General features: G+C 39.5%; 1 protein-coding gene across 1 annotated transcript in view; it reads left to right on the plus strand.

Moving 5' to 3' along the window:
* The window catches only part of LOC150077420 (uncharacterized), a 34,588-nt gene that overhangs the window by 13,780 nt on the left and 2,835 nt on the right, over positions 1-17,973 (plus strand). The window contains exons 3-7 of the mRNA XM_090385896.1: positions 1,932-2,718; positions 4,759-5,300; positions 5,582-5,720; positions 5,823-6,005; positions 11,081-11,210. Of these exons, the coding sequence (XP_090242022.1) occupies positions 1,932-2,718; positions 4,759-5,300; positions 5,582-5,720; positions 5,823-6,005; positions 11,081-11,210 (1,781 nt within the window). The remainder of the gene's footprint in view (positions 1-1,931; positions 2,719-4,758; positions 5,301-5,581; positions 5,721-5,822; positions 6,006-11,080; positions 11,211-17,973) is intronic.

Consider the following 17,973-nt stretch of genomic DNA (forward strand, 5'->3'; position numbering starts at 1 on the left):
GCATTTGAAATATCAAGATATTCCGCAACTCTGTGGGAACCTCCATGATCCAGTTCTTGGTGTCCTTGTTCGCAACTTTTGCCACCGACCTAACAATGGTAATCGTCTGGAACAGTGTTCTGCTCACACTGTGAGAACTAAGATTCCGCTAAAACAACTCAGAAAGAAAATCTTCTTTTTCGACATCAGCATCTATTTCGTAGATGAGACGTTTGCCAGGCTTCTTGGGGACATTAGTCTTTATTCCCTTTGCCTTTATAGTCTCACAGTTTAGTACCTTTTGAGCATCTTCTTTGCTGGAAACCTCCAGCACAACTCCGATATCCTTGATAGTTCTCATTCGGCGGACACACACTCTTCAGAGCTGGCTTGACGGCCTGCAAAACAGTCTGCTTCACGGCCTCACTAGTCCTCAGAGTCTCGGAATCCGACTTTATCAGAACGGCGTGCACTTCCAACTTCTTAGGAATTACGCTCTTCTGGCTTCGCACGACATCCGTGTACGACGTGGACGCAACGCTGACAGAGGACTGACTCTTCAACATCGCCTTTAACGACTGGTTCTCGGCATATACTTCGATAGCCTTTGCTTCCAGCTGGTCCCACATTCCTAGAATGGCGTACATTGCCGCTCTGTTGACTTTATTCGAGTCATTGAACATGTAGTCATGGAGTCGCTGATGCACAACTTTCATGTCTTTGAAGTTCTCTTGCGGATCTCCTTCGTCTTCGTCGGAGTCCTGTCTGAGCCGCTTCGCGGCAGTTCTCTGGGATGATTCGACAACGGTCGAATCATTGGATGAATCACCATCCATTAAGACCTCCAAGTCGGTTGTTAATCGTTCGAGCACTACTTGTGCCGAACCTGACGTTCCAGTCCCAGCTCTGCCGTCCGCAGTGCCAGAACCGCCAGGATAAGCAACGTCCATCGTCACACTATCCAAAGTCTTTGGAACCAGTTTTCCTTTAGGCTATGTAGACATGGTCAGGCTATAAAATACAGACAATCGCAACAATACTTTATATTATGTATTACACAAAACTATGGTCTTTCTGGAACACAATGTTCGAACCCAAGTTCCACACTAGACCAATCACTTTTGACCGACAATTGTCCGTCGATCAGGGCCTACTTAGCCGACCAGGAGTCCCCTGGTCGCCCACCCCGAACTGCGTGGAAGTAAGGCCAACACTGAGCAGTAAACACTACACAGCTAAATAAGAAGTCTCTTATTTAAAACACTAAGATCACTATAATAAACGGTAGATCAAAGCAATAAGAACACTGTGCACCCAGACCGCCAAAATGGTACCGGGGGCGTACATCTGTACGATGTTTTTTTCTTTTTTCTGTTTAATATGTCCCCGAACATCTGGAAAATGTTAAATTCTAACTAGTTGGCCGAGATTTCTGTAAGTTCACTATTATATATATATATTTGGTGAAAGTATCACCCCCAAAGGATTTTTACTTTGGCAGTGCGATCAAAGTACCAGAGACCCCACAGAAGGAGGTATATAATGGCGCATTCACATATCGAACAACAGTCTGATAGGGTTCGCGCCTAATGATTTAAGCAGATCATGCAAACATTCCACAGAATTATGTTAACTGTGACTTCAATTTAAATCTTGCTTTGCAAACACAATTGAAATTGAAGTATCTGATAATCATACCTTGACTTCATCCAACTACCGCGCTGCATTAATTGTAATATCATACAACTTGTCTGCTATAGAAATACCGGTACTGCTTTCAGCAAAACGCAGTAAAAATCCCAACAATTCGACGTATTGTATTGAATTGGCGAACTCAATTAATCATTAAGAAGTATTTGTTTTAATTATATTTAATCATTAGTCACTGAATAAGTTCTCTGAGCATCATTAGTTTTCAAAATCCATTTTACAAGATATTTGTTCATTTTCAGGTTCTTTTTCTGGAAGGAAATCAGCTGAGATTTTTGGACGATGCAATTCACGGAAACTTGGAACAATTAGAAGTCCTTTCTCTCAGAAGAAATCCACTGGTGAAAATAGAATCATCGTTATTTGCAAAAACTCCAAATTTAGAAGCTCTAGATTTAGGAAGTTGCAATCTTACTTATATCCATCCTTCGTTTTACACTCATCTGAAATCCTTACGGAGGTTAATGTTGGACGACAACGATTTTTCCGTGTCCAACTACCATGGCGGTACTGACATGACCATGCAATTCGATTATCTGAGCCTAAAAGGTTGTAAAATTGATAACTTATTGAGAATATTGCCGAGGCTGATTAATTTCGTTGCGTCCGGCAACGTTATATCTTACTTGGACGACAAAGTATTTGTATTCCAAAGAACGTTGTATTCTGTGGATTTAAGTCATAATCGCTTAACAAGGATCAGTAAACATGCATTTCGCTCAGCCGGTTCCCTCCATGTGCTCGACCTCAGCAATAACAGGTTAAGGTCACTGAACAACTCTATACAGGATAACGGATTATTATACTCATTAAACCTTTCCGGTAACTTCTTTGAAAATCTAAATCCCAAAACGATCCGTCCATTAAAACGCCTGCATGTATTAGATCTCTCAAGAAATCGTCTGCGTTCTTTAGGCGAGACAATTCTGCATTTGGACCATTTAAAGTTTTTAAACATCTCGAACAACCAACTGAAGTTTTTCACAAGCCAGAGCCTGCCTAAGACAATTGTGAAACTTTTCATGGAAGGTAAATATCGTTAATTTTTAGATTTTCCTGACATTCTTAATACTGTATTTAAGCGATATATGAAATTGAAATTCCCCACACAGATTATACAATATTTCAATGTCTATCATAATGGGCATCATGCACTTATCTTGTGTGCGTATAATATATGAGCGATCATCCTCTTGAGGGTATGACAATTCCTGCAGGAAAAATCATAATCGAGGTTGATCCACTTAATTAGGCCATGAAAAAGGGATGAAAAAATTTCTTCTCTTCCATGTGAAGCGAATCCAGTCATTTATTAGTACTGTGCTAATTACCAGGACTTAAACAGCAGGATTATAAAGTTATGCTGAAATGCATAATACTGAATAGAATAACATTATTAATTCTAGAAAAGTTGGGCAGATGGGTTGAGAAGTGGCAACTGAAGATTAACATTGACAAATGCGAAGTACTGCATATGGGTGGAAGTAACCCCAGAGAAAGGAACAACTGTGTGGTACAACGCTGAGGTGGTGGAGAATGAAAAAGACTTGGGGATAATTGTGCAGTCGTGAAGTTTTCTGAGCAGTGCAGACAGGCGGCCAGAGCAGGTAATGGAGTCTTGTCAATGCCGTAGGGAAGAGAAGGTGATTATCTCCATGGTCATACCACGCCTTGAGTACTCCATACAGATCTGAAGGCCACATTTTAGGAAGGACGTAGAGTTGCTAGAACGATTAAAGTTTGTAGGAACTCCTTTAAGTATTATCATTGAATATTATCTCCATGCAGACTGCAACACCAAAAGGCCGCGCGCGGCTGCTAGAACCTATATTGTATAGATTCACTTAATAGCTTTTACTGATAAAAAGTCAGTAAGCTGGCCATTGTTTCCCGACCACATCCAATTTTGAAATTGAAGCAGCTTTCCCCATGCGCAAACACAACTATCATTAACTTGTGCAATGACTACGTTTTACTATACTGGTTTCGATACGTAACTCTTTTTGTAGAATTTCGGGTCCGAATCTGGAGAAATTCTTAAAGGCTGATTCATTGATTGTAAGGTTCTAGGTGCATCAGCAACTTAGGCCATAGGTAATATGTCTTTACATAATGTATCATTGCGCCTTAAATAATATGTCTGTAAATTGCGCGTTCTGTGATCGATTTGCTGTTTGACGAACAACTTGAATTTCCAAAAAATATATAAATAAATAACCCGTCCACCTGAGATCGACTAACTCAACCACGTTTTGAAAAAGACCCTTAAAAATTCCTCGCATTATTGACGGGATTCGAACTCTGGTCTTTTCCACCCGGTGTAGGGAGTAGAGTGATTATATCAACTGTGCCACCCACCAGTCCACTAACAACAGCTTCTTTAATATAAGATGTGTCGCTTTAGCTTGGACTGACTTGATTTTAAATGGTCTAAACATTGAATGGTTGGTAGGTGAAGGTCTTCGGTTATAACGATTTTCTTGAATCATGAAGGCACTCTCTTACCAGCCCGGATATACTGGAGCGGCACAGTTGCTGCAGGCCCCACGCTCGAGGGCGCCCTAGACCAACGTAGTTACTGTCAGAAACGAAGAGTTTTAGCTTTTCGTTTACTGGAGTTACTGTTCTTTTAAGTCAATTTATTGCTATCCGCAATCCTTTCATAACCATTGATCACAAATATATACTTGCGAAATTGTGATTATCTCAAACATTAGAAAAGGGCCTCTAAAAATATGTGCGCCAGGACTTCATACCGCCTTAATTCGGTATAGTATTACATTTCTATATTATAGTTAGATAAAATATCATAGTTATAGATTGGTTTGTTTAAACTTGCAGTTATTATATCAATAAGAAATACATTAACTAAAATTTAATTAGTGCTTTATAAGAAAAACAAACTTTCCAAAATATAATTCAAACTTCAAATTCAAACTTCCGCCTCCAAATAATTATATTTTTTCCGGGTGCAGTTCTTATGAAATTTGCATAATAATTATAATAATTTGTATTATTATTCTGTATAACGCCTTGTCTACCTATTGAAAACCTGCTTTTGTTTCACAGGAAACCCTTTATCCTGCGACTGTCGAACGGACGACCTGCCGAGTATCCTTGCTAGCAATGAGACATCCTTACTCCTGGATAACCCACTGTGCGCCACACCACCATGGTGGAAAGGAGCCCAATATAAAATTATGACGTCACAAAACCTCTCATTATGGGAATGTCCTTCGCCATGTACATGTTCGTGCGTCCCTAATTATGAGGTGGTCCAAGTGGACATGGACTGCAGTTACCAAAACTTCACAAAACTTCCAGAAAGCGTTATTTCATATCTCAACCAGTACAGAAGTCCGCAATACAGTCTGGGAAATCTGGAATTTCGCTCACTGAATCTGGAACATAATCAGTTAGAAACTTTAGATGATCGTGTGACTATTCCCAGGATTTCACAATTTAGGCTTGCGCATAACAAACTGAGCAGGCTGTCTGATTTTGTAAGATACCCACACTCAGTGGTGTTATTTACACTCTCGAGAAATCCTTGGATCTGCGACTGCCAAGGGAGAGAATTCCATCATTGGCTTTCCGTAAACCAAAAAATAGTAAGTACCGCATTTAATTGTATTCAGTAGACCCTCGGAATTAGGTGTTCCTTAATATGATAATTTGTAGTATTTTTCTTTCTCTGAGGTAGGGGTGCTGCCGTTAGAAATGATGAATCATACACTATATCAATACGATAATCAATTTAATTAAAATAAAGTATCGGAATTTTCAAATTATTACCGATTTCATGGTTTAAAGCCACGTGATTGATTTAAATGTTGAATAATATGCGAGCTATTATTCAAGGCTAGTTTAATGTTTACTTTTGTAAATCAAGGTTGCAGACATTAAAGAAACAGCCTGTGGAAGTGAAAAGAGTCAAAGTTTGAAGGGCAGAATAATTATAAAGCTTGACGAAGACATACTTTGTCCCCGACACGTAAACCTATACCTCAGCATTGGGACTTCCGCTTCAAGTAAGTTAATACAGACTTTAGCAAACCACGTTACTTCATTATTCTTATTGGATAGTGCATTTTAAGATGACACTGTGATTATGGATGTCTTATTCTGTTTAGTTGCAGTGCTGTTAGCTGTTCTTTATGTCATATATGCGTTCAACAAAGTGAAAATAAGGATTTGGGTGTACGAAAAAGTATCCAGGTGGAAGGGTAGATCTGAAGTAAACTGTAGTGCGAAATATGATGTCTTCGTTTCTTGCAGTGCGGATGATTTGTGGTTTTCCTGTAAAGTGATTTCTGGTGAGTTTTCGCTCTTTTTAAAATAATTAGTCAATAATGAGGAGTTAATAAAAACTTTTGGATGTTCGCTTTTTTGTACGAGAAGTTGCATTTGCTGCTGAGTACAGGTTCCACTTTTAGTGTGATGGTTATATTTATTTTCATACTAAAAATTATAAATAAGACTAATTTGTATTCCACATTTAACTTTTAAAATGGAAGAAGAGTTCAGGAAAATTATCTAGAAGCATTAGCAGCAAAATTAATAGAAAAATTTTAATGGACTTTAAATGCAGGAAATAAATGAATTCGGATAACTCCTTTTAATGAATGAAGCAGCGAAGTGTTTTATTACTTTCAAAACTCTGCTTATGATGTTTCTGTAAGTGTAAAAGCGAATTATGAGAAATATTAAAATAAGATAAACGATTACCTCTCATAAGAAGCAAAAACAGAAAAATACTGCTACGAGATGTTTATGGAGAAGCTGAAATAAAAACAGAAAAAACAAGGATGGGGATAATTGTTTATGTTATTATTATTTTATTTAGTTTATTTTAATATTTTTAACTGATTAACTCCAAGTTTATAGGTGACTTTGATGCTGAGCTGTTTACTTTGATAGAGTTGGGTGCAGCTGTATCTAAATTGAACTTTAAAAAATGTCCTGGTTTGGACCTAATTGAAAATCGAGTAATCATTAAGTTTGATTATTTTCTTCAAATTTTGTTAAATTTATTACATAAATGTTTCATTGAGGGTATTTTTCCAAGACTGTGGAAGTTGGCACTGTTAAAGATATTGCATAACCCTGGTAAGACTAAAATTGATCCGAGAGCATACTGACCAATTTCTCTCTTGGCAAACATAACCGTTCTTAAGGTTTAAGAACGGTTTCTTGCTCCCAGGATTCTAGGGATGTTGGAGGATAAACATCTGTGTTCTGCTGATCAGCATGATTTTAAGAATGGGCACTCTACATATGTTCTTATGGTCTTTATAGACTTTGAAGGAGCATTTGATTCAGTATGGTGGGAAGTGCTCTTAGATCTCTTGTGCTTTCACAGTGTAATAGTCATATATTTAATACTATTAGGTCTTATTTTCAGGACAGATTTCTAAATGTGCGTGCACGTCATCTGTCACATAATGCCGGTGTCTTGAGAGGTTGTTCTCATGGCTTGGTTCTGGGACCTCTATTTTGAAACGCAGTCTTGGATCAGTGGCTTGTTAAGGAGGATACAGAATTTGTTCAAATAGCTCATACGGATTACTTTGTGATTGGAGTATCTGGGCGCTCCAAACTTATATTGGATTTAAAAATATAGTTAGTTTTAGATGATTTATTGCAGTGGGCCAAGTTGAACAAATTGAAGGTCTCTGCAAGTAAGACCTGTTTTATGGTTTCAAGAAACAATTTGATTATGGCAGACCTCCAAGAGTTCTTTTAGATGGAGATCGGATTCCTTATGTGGCTAGAACTAAGTATTTGGGATCAACTTTCCATTTTACCACATATTTTACATCTGAATGAAAAAGTACGAAAGTTTACTGCCTCCATTGCTAGAATTTCTTGTAAGGAGTGGGGATTGCATAAATATGTATTGTAATTGAATTATAAGACTACAGTATTTTTCTCCCGATAATGGCATATGCGGCTGTTGCTTGGTTTACTGTGGTAACTAAAACCAGGATTCGATTGAAACTTTTATCACTTCAGCGCTCTAGGTTATTAGCTTAACTATCAGTACCCAGAACTGCTTCTACCAATGCCCTTTAGGTAACTGCTGGAACGATTCCATTTGATTTGTTTATTGTCTACAGAGGCTGTGTCGTTAACGTTTATGGACATCACAATTGATCTGGATCAATAATAAAGCAGAAAAAGAACGAATATGGAATTAAATTAATGGAACTCTGGCACACCAGATAGGAAAGTAGTGCGTTGGAGTTGTCACAAGGAAATATATTCCCCAGGTGAACTATTCGTTTTCACAATCTATGGTAACTTGGTTTGCGCCTTCTATTTATACTTCCTTTTTGATAACAGGACGTGGTTCACTTAGGGCCAAATTATATGAAAAAGGATTGGAGTGAAGGCTGGTCCTTTTTGTACATGTGGAGAACACTTGGATGCATGTCATTTTCTCATGTCGGGAGTATGAGGACCAGAGGCAGACATTGATGGAACACGTTCCTGGCTTAACGTGTGATACAGTTCATTTACTTATTGCAAATCGGGACTGCTTTAATGCGTTTCAGGAATTATCAGCTGCTGTTTTTGCCAGAAGAACTGTTCTTAGAGTCTTTCTTTGAGGGGCTAACCTGGTGAATGGATTGTCTTTATGGAGTATCTTGATGGACTTGATGCCTTGTGTCGGATCTGACATTTTGGAGAACATTGCCTTCACCTATTGGATTCTAACTCTGGATGGTGGTTGGAGTGCTGGACCTGATTCATGGTGTTGAGTCTAGTGCTCTAGTTGGTTGTTTTTTGTGCTACGATCAGGAATACTTATGGATGTTGGGGTGCTGGACCTGATTCATTGTGTCGTGTACTCTAGTGGTTCTGTTTACCATGGTGGACAGTTGGACAACTGCTGGATGGTGTTGGGTCTAGTGCTCTGGTTGATTGGCTATTAGATCTTGATGATCCAGTGATTGTGGGACAGCAAATGATGAGATGTTCAGGTGAACTGTGACTTTTGCAGTTTTGTTCTAGGCTTTGGGGAAGTCAACTTGAAGTTTCTGGTTGTGCCCTCCAGAGAATAGACTAATAGTTTAGTTTGTTTGTTTTTTTTTCGGCTCCCTGGTATGGGCATCTGAGGAGCAGGATTTCTGGCACTCACCAGTATTGCACTACAGTGATAGTAGACCCAGGTTTCCAGGCCCGCTCACTAGAGATTATTATACTATCACAAGCATACTATCCAAGGTGGAGCTGGGCTTATCTCTGGGAGCCACCCCAATTCAAGAACACACACACTTTCCATTTTGAGAAACCTTTGCCGTGCTCAATCAGCTTCAACTTCTCGAAAATCTGCTACCAATTCCTTAAATGCTGATCTTCAGGTAATTCTCCAGTGGGGCAAAGACAACTTAGTTGATTTCAATCATTCTAAAACTCAGTCTTGTCTTATATCTCGCAAAAAGGATTCTTCTGTTCCTATGCTTATCTTTGGTGACACTCCGATATCTAGGCAAAATGATATATCTCTTTTGGGGATTACCCTGACTTCTAATCTCTCTTGGCACAAGCACATTACAAATATTGCTTCCTCTGCATTAAAAAACTTGGTTTTCTCTTTGGCTCTCGGCGTTACTTTTCTTCCAAACAGCTGCTCACTCTGTACAAATCGCAAATCCGCCCTGCCATGGAATATTGTTCCCACATCTGGGGTGGTACCCCCAAAACCTCTCTCAGGCTTCTTGATTCCATTCAGAAGAGGGCAGTTAGATTAATTAATGACTCCTCTCCAACAGAGTCTCTCCACTCACTGTCTCATAGACGGACTGTTTCTGCTGCATGCCTCTTCTACAGATACTTCCATGGGCACTGTTCTTCTGAATTGGCTTCTATAATTCCCTCTCTCTCTTTCAAAACAGTCCGAACTCGTGCCGCCACCAGCCAACATCCATTTACTGTCCAACTTCAAACTCACAGAACCAACTTTTCATCTTCCTCGTTTATTCATTCAACTGCCGTTTTCTGGAACAACCTTCCTTCATACGTATTTCCTGAAAATTACAATCTACAGAAGTTCAAGTCCAATGTCAACAAATATCTTCTTTCGTCTTCTCAACCACCAACCCATGCACGGTAGTAAGTACTATAGGTTCTAATACCTCTCGTGTTTGGGGTTTACATAACACACACACACACACACACACACACACACACACACACACACTAAAAGTTATGTACAGAGCCCATTTAAATATATGTAAATATATCTTGTATATTATGTACATAAGTCCCGAGGCTGTATTTTGTGTGTAAATAAAGGAAAAATGAATGAATGTGCTCCCGTTCTGTTGTGCGAATCTACCACGACTAGCTCAACAGCGGTCGAACAACCAGATAAATATCACACGTGGGACAGCCACGTGTGGTCGTCGCCTTGGTGAGCGTCGTGTGTCTCGTCTTGTAACGCAGCACAGTAGACAAGATGCGTACGGTTTGTATTACGGACAAAAGGAGGCCCCATGCCATGCGATAATTGGTAAATGTCGCTAAAGCGAAGTCAACTCAGCGAATTATACTGTATTCTGTCTATACAATTGGCCATATAGCTAGAACACACTCTAAACTCTCATTGGTAGTTCATGTGACAAAGGGAATAGCAGAAGTTTCGAAAGTGATGTTGTTAACAAAACGGAATACAGTAATCGCAGTGTAACAGTGCATTAATTGGTAGTTAACCTTAAAGAAAGTTGTTTACACAAGTGTAAAACTTCAAAGCCTACTGGTAGGTCTGTGGCTTATAAATGTCGCTGTTTTCCATTCACTGCCAAAAAAAATCAGATTTATTTTGTCTTCCATTAGGCCACTGACAAATGGCCTAATAGAAGAATGGTAACATCTGGAACTAGACTCCCTCAGACACCTAGTGGAATCCAACCACGATGCGTCCAGGCTGTAATTCTGGCAAAGGGAGGCCCGAAAAGAATATCAGACCTGTAAAATCCCAAAATATTAAAGTGACAATCGCCACTGAAAAAGCAAGAGCAAATCGATTTAGTCGAATTACTAGAATACAGCCCTCAATAAAACAATGGGGAACTGACATCATCCGCATAAGGTGGCTATTGGTAGAGGAACTCACAAGGTCTTGCCTCCATAGCCTAGTTGGTCAAGCGCAAAGTACAAAAATGCCCCCACTTTGACTAATAGTGGTTAAACCTACGTGACTACTAAATACGGTATAATGTTCTCTATTTTGTGAACTCCTCTTGACCTTATGTGAAGTAGTTTGTTAATTTGTTTAGCGGAATATTTTTAAACTGTTTGTTTATATATTCGTAATGTTTACTGAATCTATACAGCATTCTACTATTTCATATTAAATAAGTATTGATTATTTTCGTTCCTTTAGAACTGGAAAAACTGGAAAACCCATACATGGTATGTCTTCTTCATCGCGATATCTCTATCGCCATGGACTATCAAAGTAACATACAGAATGCTATTAAAGAAAGCAGCAAAGTAATTATCATCATGTCAAGGTGAGATTCTCACAATTTTGGATACTAAATTACAAGCATAACATGTCCTATTTATCTTGAACCCACTTAAATGCTATTTTATGGGGCAATTCATGCTGTTTCACAGTTGTCAGCATTGGTTCTTATATTCTTCGCTTGTGTCCAAGAAATGATGCTCCTGGCCTCGCGGCACGTAGATCAATCTTGTTATTAGATTTCCGATGTTCCGGTAAGAACATCGGAAATCTAATAACAGGATTTCCCGGCTCATGGATGACTGGACCCAGGATATCGCAGGAGATCGCCCAAAGCATGACACCGCAGCCACCGGCAAGGTTTCGTTCAACGGTGCATCCAGGCGCCATCACTTCCCCAGGTAAACGACGCACACATACCGGGCTGTCCACATGGTGCAACAGAAACGTGATTCATCGTGCCCACTGTAGGCGCTGTCGCCAGTGAACCGTGGTTGGCATGGGAATTCGGAGTGGCCTGCGGTTACGCAGCTTCATTTTCAGCAGGGTTCGATGTACTGTGTATTGTGAGATTACTTTCGTCACTACCATTCCAATTACTTGCGAGTTGCGCCACAGTCACCCTTCTGTTGTCACGTACCATCCGAGAGAACCTTCGCTCACCGTGAACATCGGTGAGTCGTGGTGGTCCAACACCTCGCTGTCGGTTCGTGGGTTCCCCCTCCTCGAACCACTTTCGGTAGGTACTGACCACGGCTGATCGTGATCATCCCACCAGCCGTGCCGTTTCGGATATGCTCTGACCATGTCGTCTGGCCATTACAATTTGGTCTTTGTCAAACTCGCTTAAGTCCGCTGCCTTTCCCATCTGAAGAACAAGCATAACACTGATTAATTGAGCTCAGTATCGGGTGGTTTTTATACCGTGTCCCCGATCCGTGCACGCGCTGTATTTCACCTGCAGTTGCTTCGATTTGCATAAGGACTAGCTGGTCATGTTTTGGCTCATCGGTGTATGTAGCTGTTATAGCAAAGGCAAAAGGTGAGCTACTTAGATTTCTTAGGAAGTGAATATGCCTCGCTGTCGATTCTTTTGATTATTGTGGGAGTTATAATGTTTGCATTGGCCTTCCTTGGATGTTGCGAAGCTGTCAAGGAGAACTATTGCATGCTAACTACATTTTAAGTATTTTTGCTGTTGGTCTTTGTCCTGCTTATGACTACAGAAATAAGTTGGAAGAGACCATTGAGACAAACATGTTTAAAAATATTCAGGCTTTGAACTCAACTACTCGTAGAGATTTACCTGGTCTGTGGATAGGTGTTCGAAAAAATCTGCATTGTTGTGGCGCAAGGAATGCCAGTGACTGGAATGGTGTTAAACTCTTCAATCAAAAAAACTTGCCATCCAGCTGCTGCAATCAGACTGAACACACTGGCATCAGTACTTCTGATATTAATCATGCTTGGAATTCTGGAAGCAAGGGCTGTGCCAGCGCATTGAAACAGAAAATAGAAGACAATATTTTGATAGTTGGTGGAGTCGGAATTGGCATCACATTTGTTGAACTGGTTGATGTTACTCTTGCCTGCTGTTTAGCTCAAGATATCAAGAAAGAATATGAAGTCGTATAATGAGAACAGAGCAAATTTTTTGCTGCTGTTTCCTAAATCATGCAAAAGTGTTTCATTTCGGGCACTGCTTTTTGGGGAACATGGTTCTTAACATTGATCTTTTTCTTTATTTTGTAATATTTGGTAACCGTTGCAAGTTATAAATATCATAATCTCAAGGAGAACCGTTCAAATGACATTTTAAAACTACTCCGGTCCAGCAGTAAATGTGTCAAACTAAATGGCAAGTTGTTCGTTTGCCAAGCGTCTTCCCTAATTTATGTTTGTTGGGGATAACGCTGATTCGTACCATTCTTTGCATAAGCATGTCGCAAATATTGTATTGCTTTCTTACACTGAATAAAACTGGTTTCACTTTCACCTTCAGCATTACATTTCTCATAAACAGCTACTAATTCTGTACAAATCAGTCTCTTTCTTTATCACAGATTTTGCTTTCACGTCTGGGACCATACCGGAAAAATAAGCACCAGAAAATTCAGATTATTTATGTCGAGATTGGATTCATAAGTAATTTAATCTTATATTCAGTTTCTTATGAAGAATAAAAATCTCAGTTATTATCAAATCGCTCATTAGATTTGGCAATAATTGAGATTCAGTTAGAAAACGCAATTCATATTCTATCTGGAACAAATGTTCTCATTCTTTATTTAATCTAATATCGCTGAAAAAGTCTCCACAAGAATTCACTATCCACTCCTTTGCTTTATCCCTTTTAACATGATGAAGGGATTCGACACTTTTTTAATAGTGTTTGTGATTTGCAGCGGATATCAATTTGTTGGACAAAGATGTATGCTAGATGAGTAGCATAAAGAATGAAATCATCCAAGTTTTGTAATATTGTGTGCGCTCATGTAAACTACCAATGACATTTCTTGCTTTAATTTATCGATTAATTATGTACAACTACCAAGGTAGAGTGATTAATAATCTTTCTTATAAACTCCCTCCTGCCAGTGGCAAAGACATTGTTTCTGCTGTATGAGGTTTCACATTTCCATGGATATAATATTATTCTTTCAGGTGAATTTATTAAAAATTACAGTCTACAAAAATTTAACTAAGAAGTCAACAATTATCTTCTGTATTCTTATGTTATAAATGACATGAGAGTAGTATAGATGCATAGGAGTTACCATGAACGTAAATAAATATATAACCAAGAACATCATAAAAATGTGGTAAAATCCGTTGAAAAATAATTCCTTTACAAAAACGTTTTTACCGAACACAATTAATTCCTTTATCGAATAGAAGATGCTTATGAGATGTGCTCGTAAAGCTGCACTCAAAGGAAGCACGAGGTGTAAGAAACAAGGAAGTTCCGTCTATCAGTTCGCAGAAAAATGAATTAAGGATATGACCCGAGTGAACCCGAGTGAAAGAAGGATGTGTGCAACAGTCGAAAGTACACGTACGTGTCAACTAGGTAAACAGCAGCTGGCACTTTCATTTTGTATTAACTTAAGTGATAATGCTTGTACCTTCACGATGGTGGGACTGTTAGTAATCCTGGGTATAACCTCCATGTACAAGCACACAGTGGGTGACCACGCAGGTGTGAACCAACGTAAGCAAGGGTCGAGGTGTGACGCCCATACCACATGGAGGAATGCCGCCCCTCTGTTTTACCAGGCAGTAGATGACTCTCATCAACCGGTGCAATACCACCACTTTGCTTATTGGAGGCTTCAAGTGGTAGAACTCATGTTTAGTCTCCAGAACTAAGTTCCGGTCAACCCTTCCCTATCTCTTCCATCACACAGTATGATCGATAACTTTTGAGGTTATGATGAACATCATGGCGAGATCCAATATTCCTTACATTTCGAGGGTACAGCTCTAAAACGGTGTTCGCAGGCCGGCCGCTAGTTAGTACACCGGATCGAACCTATTGGTAACTCTCTAGGAGGCTTCCGGATCAGATAGTGTATAATCTTGCTACCTCTACTTTGCCATATAGTGACTGGAGGGAGTCCGAGTAGCGTGTATGCGAGGAGCATTGTCGAGGCCACGTTATGTCAAGGATCTAGGTATATTCTTACCATGTGTACGCTATATCAAAAAATTTCATTACTTCATACAGCATGTCCCTCCCACTTTTTCTTACTATTGAATACACCATGAATTGTCAAACTAATAGAGTAAGCTTATCTGCGAAAAGATCTAAACTTCCCAAACACTTAATTCATTTCACAAATATACGTGGTCTCAATTCTAATCTCAACGATGTCCATTTCCATTTGCAGTCTGCCAAACCCCATGTACTTTTTCTGACAGAATCTCAGTTATCGGTTGATTCAACTACTGCTCATCTCAGATGCCCAAATTATTCACTGTATGGTTGCTTTCGCCTCAAAGGTGGTACTTGTACATATGTCCGTTCCGATATTCAGAGACTTGTTAATTTGGAATCTCCACTTCTCGATCTTCTCTGGTTCAAAATCTCTCTACCTCATTGAATCAAATTTATCTGTTGTCTCTACCGTTCTCCCAACTCCACTAATCACTTGGAACTCTTTGCAACTTGACTTTTTCCAGTCCAACTTTCCTAACAGTGAGGTAATTTTCCTTGATGATTTTCATATTCAGAACTCCAGCTGGCTTCCGTTTTCTAGTCACACCGACCCAGCTGGTCGAGATGCTGAGGCTTTTGCAATTATTAATGACCTGCCCAGATTGTTCATTTTCTCACAAACAACCCTTCTAAGTACACGGTCGAAGTGAGAGGTCCTTTAGGCACTTCAGATCACAACTTGGTGATTGTCTCTTCTCCAATGCAGCCTTTATCTCATGGCTATTCCCAACCTCGTATTGTTTGGCATTATAAGAATGCAAAATAGGACGACCTGCGAGATTTCTTTTCTTCTTTTCCTTCCAAAAAACTTCTGATGTCAACGTTTGCTCAGATCATGTCAGTGAAATTGTTCTTGCAGGAATGGAATCCTTCATCCCACACTCCAATTTAAAATCTCGTCCTTTATCTAAACCTTGGTTTTCCAATAAATGTGCTAAGGCTGTTCAAGAGAAGAACGTTGCATATCATAATTGTCTTGTTTCTAATTCTTCAGTTTCATTTTCTGCCTACACCAAAGCTCGCAACAATTGTAAAGCAGTTATAAATCAATCCAAAATAGATTTTGAACAGGCTAAGAGTAAAAAACTTGCTTCTTGCCCTAATGGTAGCCGAGCATTCCGGTCTCTTGCCAAAGCTATTGGCCACAACTTTTGCCCATCTGTGCTCCCACCGCTATCCAAACCAGATGGTTCTGTTGTCACTTCAGCCAAGGAAAAAGCTGACCTGCTAGCATCCCATTTTTCTTCCAACTCATGTATTAATGATCTTGGTAAAACACCTCCCACCATTCCCAACACGCTCCAGTCAATGCCTCCTGTGGTCTTCCGTCAAAAGGATGTCAGAAGAATTTTTACGAATCTTGATGCTAAGAAAGCTCCAGGTCCCGATGGTATTTCTCCACTTGTTCTCAAAACCTTTGCTCCTGAACTTACTCCTGTTCTTTGCCGCCTTTTTTTCACTTTCTTATTCCAAAGGTGGTTTTCCTTCTGCTTGGAAATTTGCTCATATCCAGCCAGTTCCTAAGAAGGGTTACTCCTACTCTTTCTAAAGTAATGGAGAAATAAATTAACCGCCAAGTCTTAAGCTAGCTAGAAACCTTCTGTCTGATCAACGATCGCCAGTATGGATTGCGTCATTGTCGATCCACTGGTTCGACAATGACGAATAATGGGTAACATAAGCCGACAATTCTGGCTTATGTTACCCATTTATGGACTAATTCAATGGAAAAGTTTGGTGAAACACAAGCAGTTGCTCTTGACATCTCAAAGACTTTTGATTGTGTTTGGCATAAAGGTCTTCTAAACAAGCTTCCATCTTATGGTTTGCCAACTGTTTTTTGTAATTGTTTATCCAGTTTTCTCTCTGATCGCTCACTGAGGGTGATGGTAGTCTTCTAAAATCTCCACTAATGTTTGGTGTCCCCCCAAGGTTCAGTTCTTTCCCTCACTCTTTTCCTGTTGTATATTGATGACCTTCTTCCATTGACTGGAAATCCTATCTATAGTGTTACCGATGATAGCACATCGCATTCCACTTTTCATTTTGAAAAACCTTACCGGTTTTTCGAAATGGAAAGCAGCTTCAACTTCTCGAAAATCTGCTACCAATTCCCTAAATGCCGATCTTCAGATAATTCTCCAGTGGGGCAAAGACAGCTTAGTTGATTTCAACCCTTCAAAAACTCAGTCTTGTCTTATATCTTGTATAAAGGATTCATCTGCTCCTATGGTTATCTTTGGTGACACTCCAATTTCTAGGCAAAATGATATCTCTTTTGGGGATTACCTCGACTTCTAATCTCTCTTGATACAAGCACATTACAAATATTGCTTCTCTGCATCTAAAAAACTTGGTTTTCTTTTCTTCCAAACAGCTGTTCACACAAATCGCAAATTCGCCGTACCATGGAATATTGTTCCCACATCTAGGGTGGTGCCAACAAAACCTCTCTCAGGCTTCTTGATTCCATTCAGAAGAGGGCAGTTATGTTAATTAATGATTCATCTCTAACAGTCTCTCCGCTCGCTGTCTCACAGATGTACTGTTTCTGCTGCATGCCTCTTCTACAGATACTTCCATGGGCACTGTTCTTCTGAATTGGCTTCTATAATTCCCCCCTCTCTCTTTCAAAACAGTCCGAACACATGCCGCCACCAGTCACCGTCCATTTACTGTCCGACTTCAAACTCACAGAACCAACTTCTTTTCGTCTTCCTCATTTATTGATTCAACTGCCGTTTTCTGGAACAGCCTTCCTTCATACGTATTTCCTGAAAATTAGTCTACAGAAGTTCAAGTCTAATGTCAACAAATATCTTCTTTCGTCTTCTCAACCTCCAACCTAAGCACGGTACCAAGAACTATAGGTTCTAATACCTCTCGTGTTTGGGGTTTACATAAAAAAAAAAAAAAACTTTAGATGTTTCTAAGTTACTTGGTTGGTTAGTTTCGGTTTTATTAGCGTAGCAGCAGCAGCTAAAACCAGTTCATACAATGAAAGAAAAGCAGAGTAGAGATTTTAGTAACTTACAGTGGCGGACAAAAAAACTGCATCACTTGCAGAAATGTTCAAAATGCATTTGTTATA

The sequence above is a fragment of the Mastigoproctus giganteus genome, chromosome 12, assembly GCF_048544385.1.
Source record: "Mastigoproctus giganteus isolate SK-2022 chromosome 12, ASM4854438v1, whole genome shotgun sequence".
NCBI lineage: Eukaryota > Metazoa > Arthropoda > Arachnida > Uropygi > Thelyphonidae > Mastigoproctus > Mastigoproctus giganteus.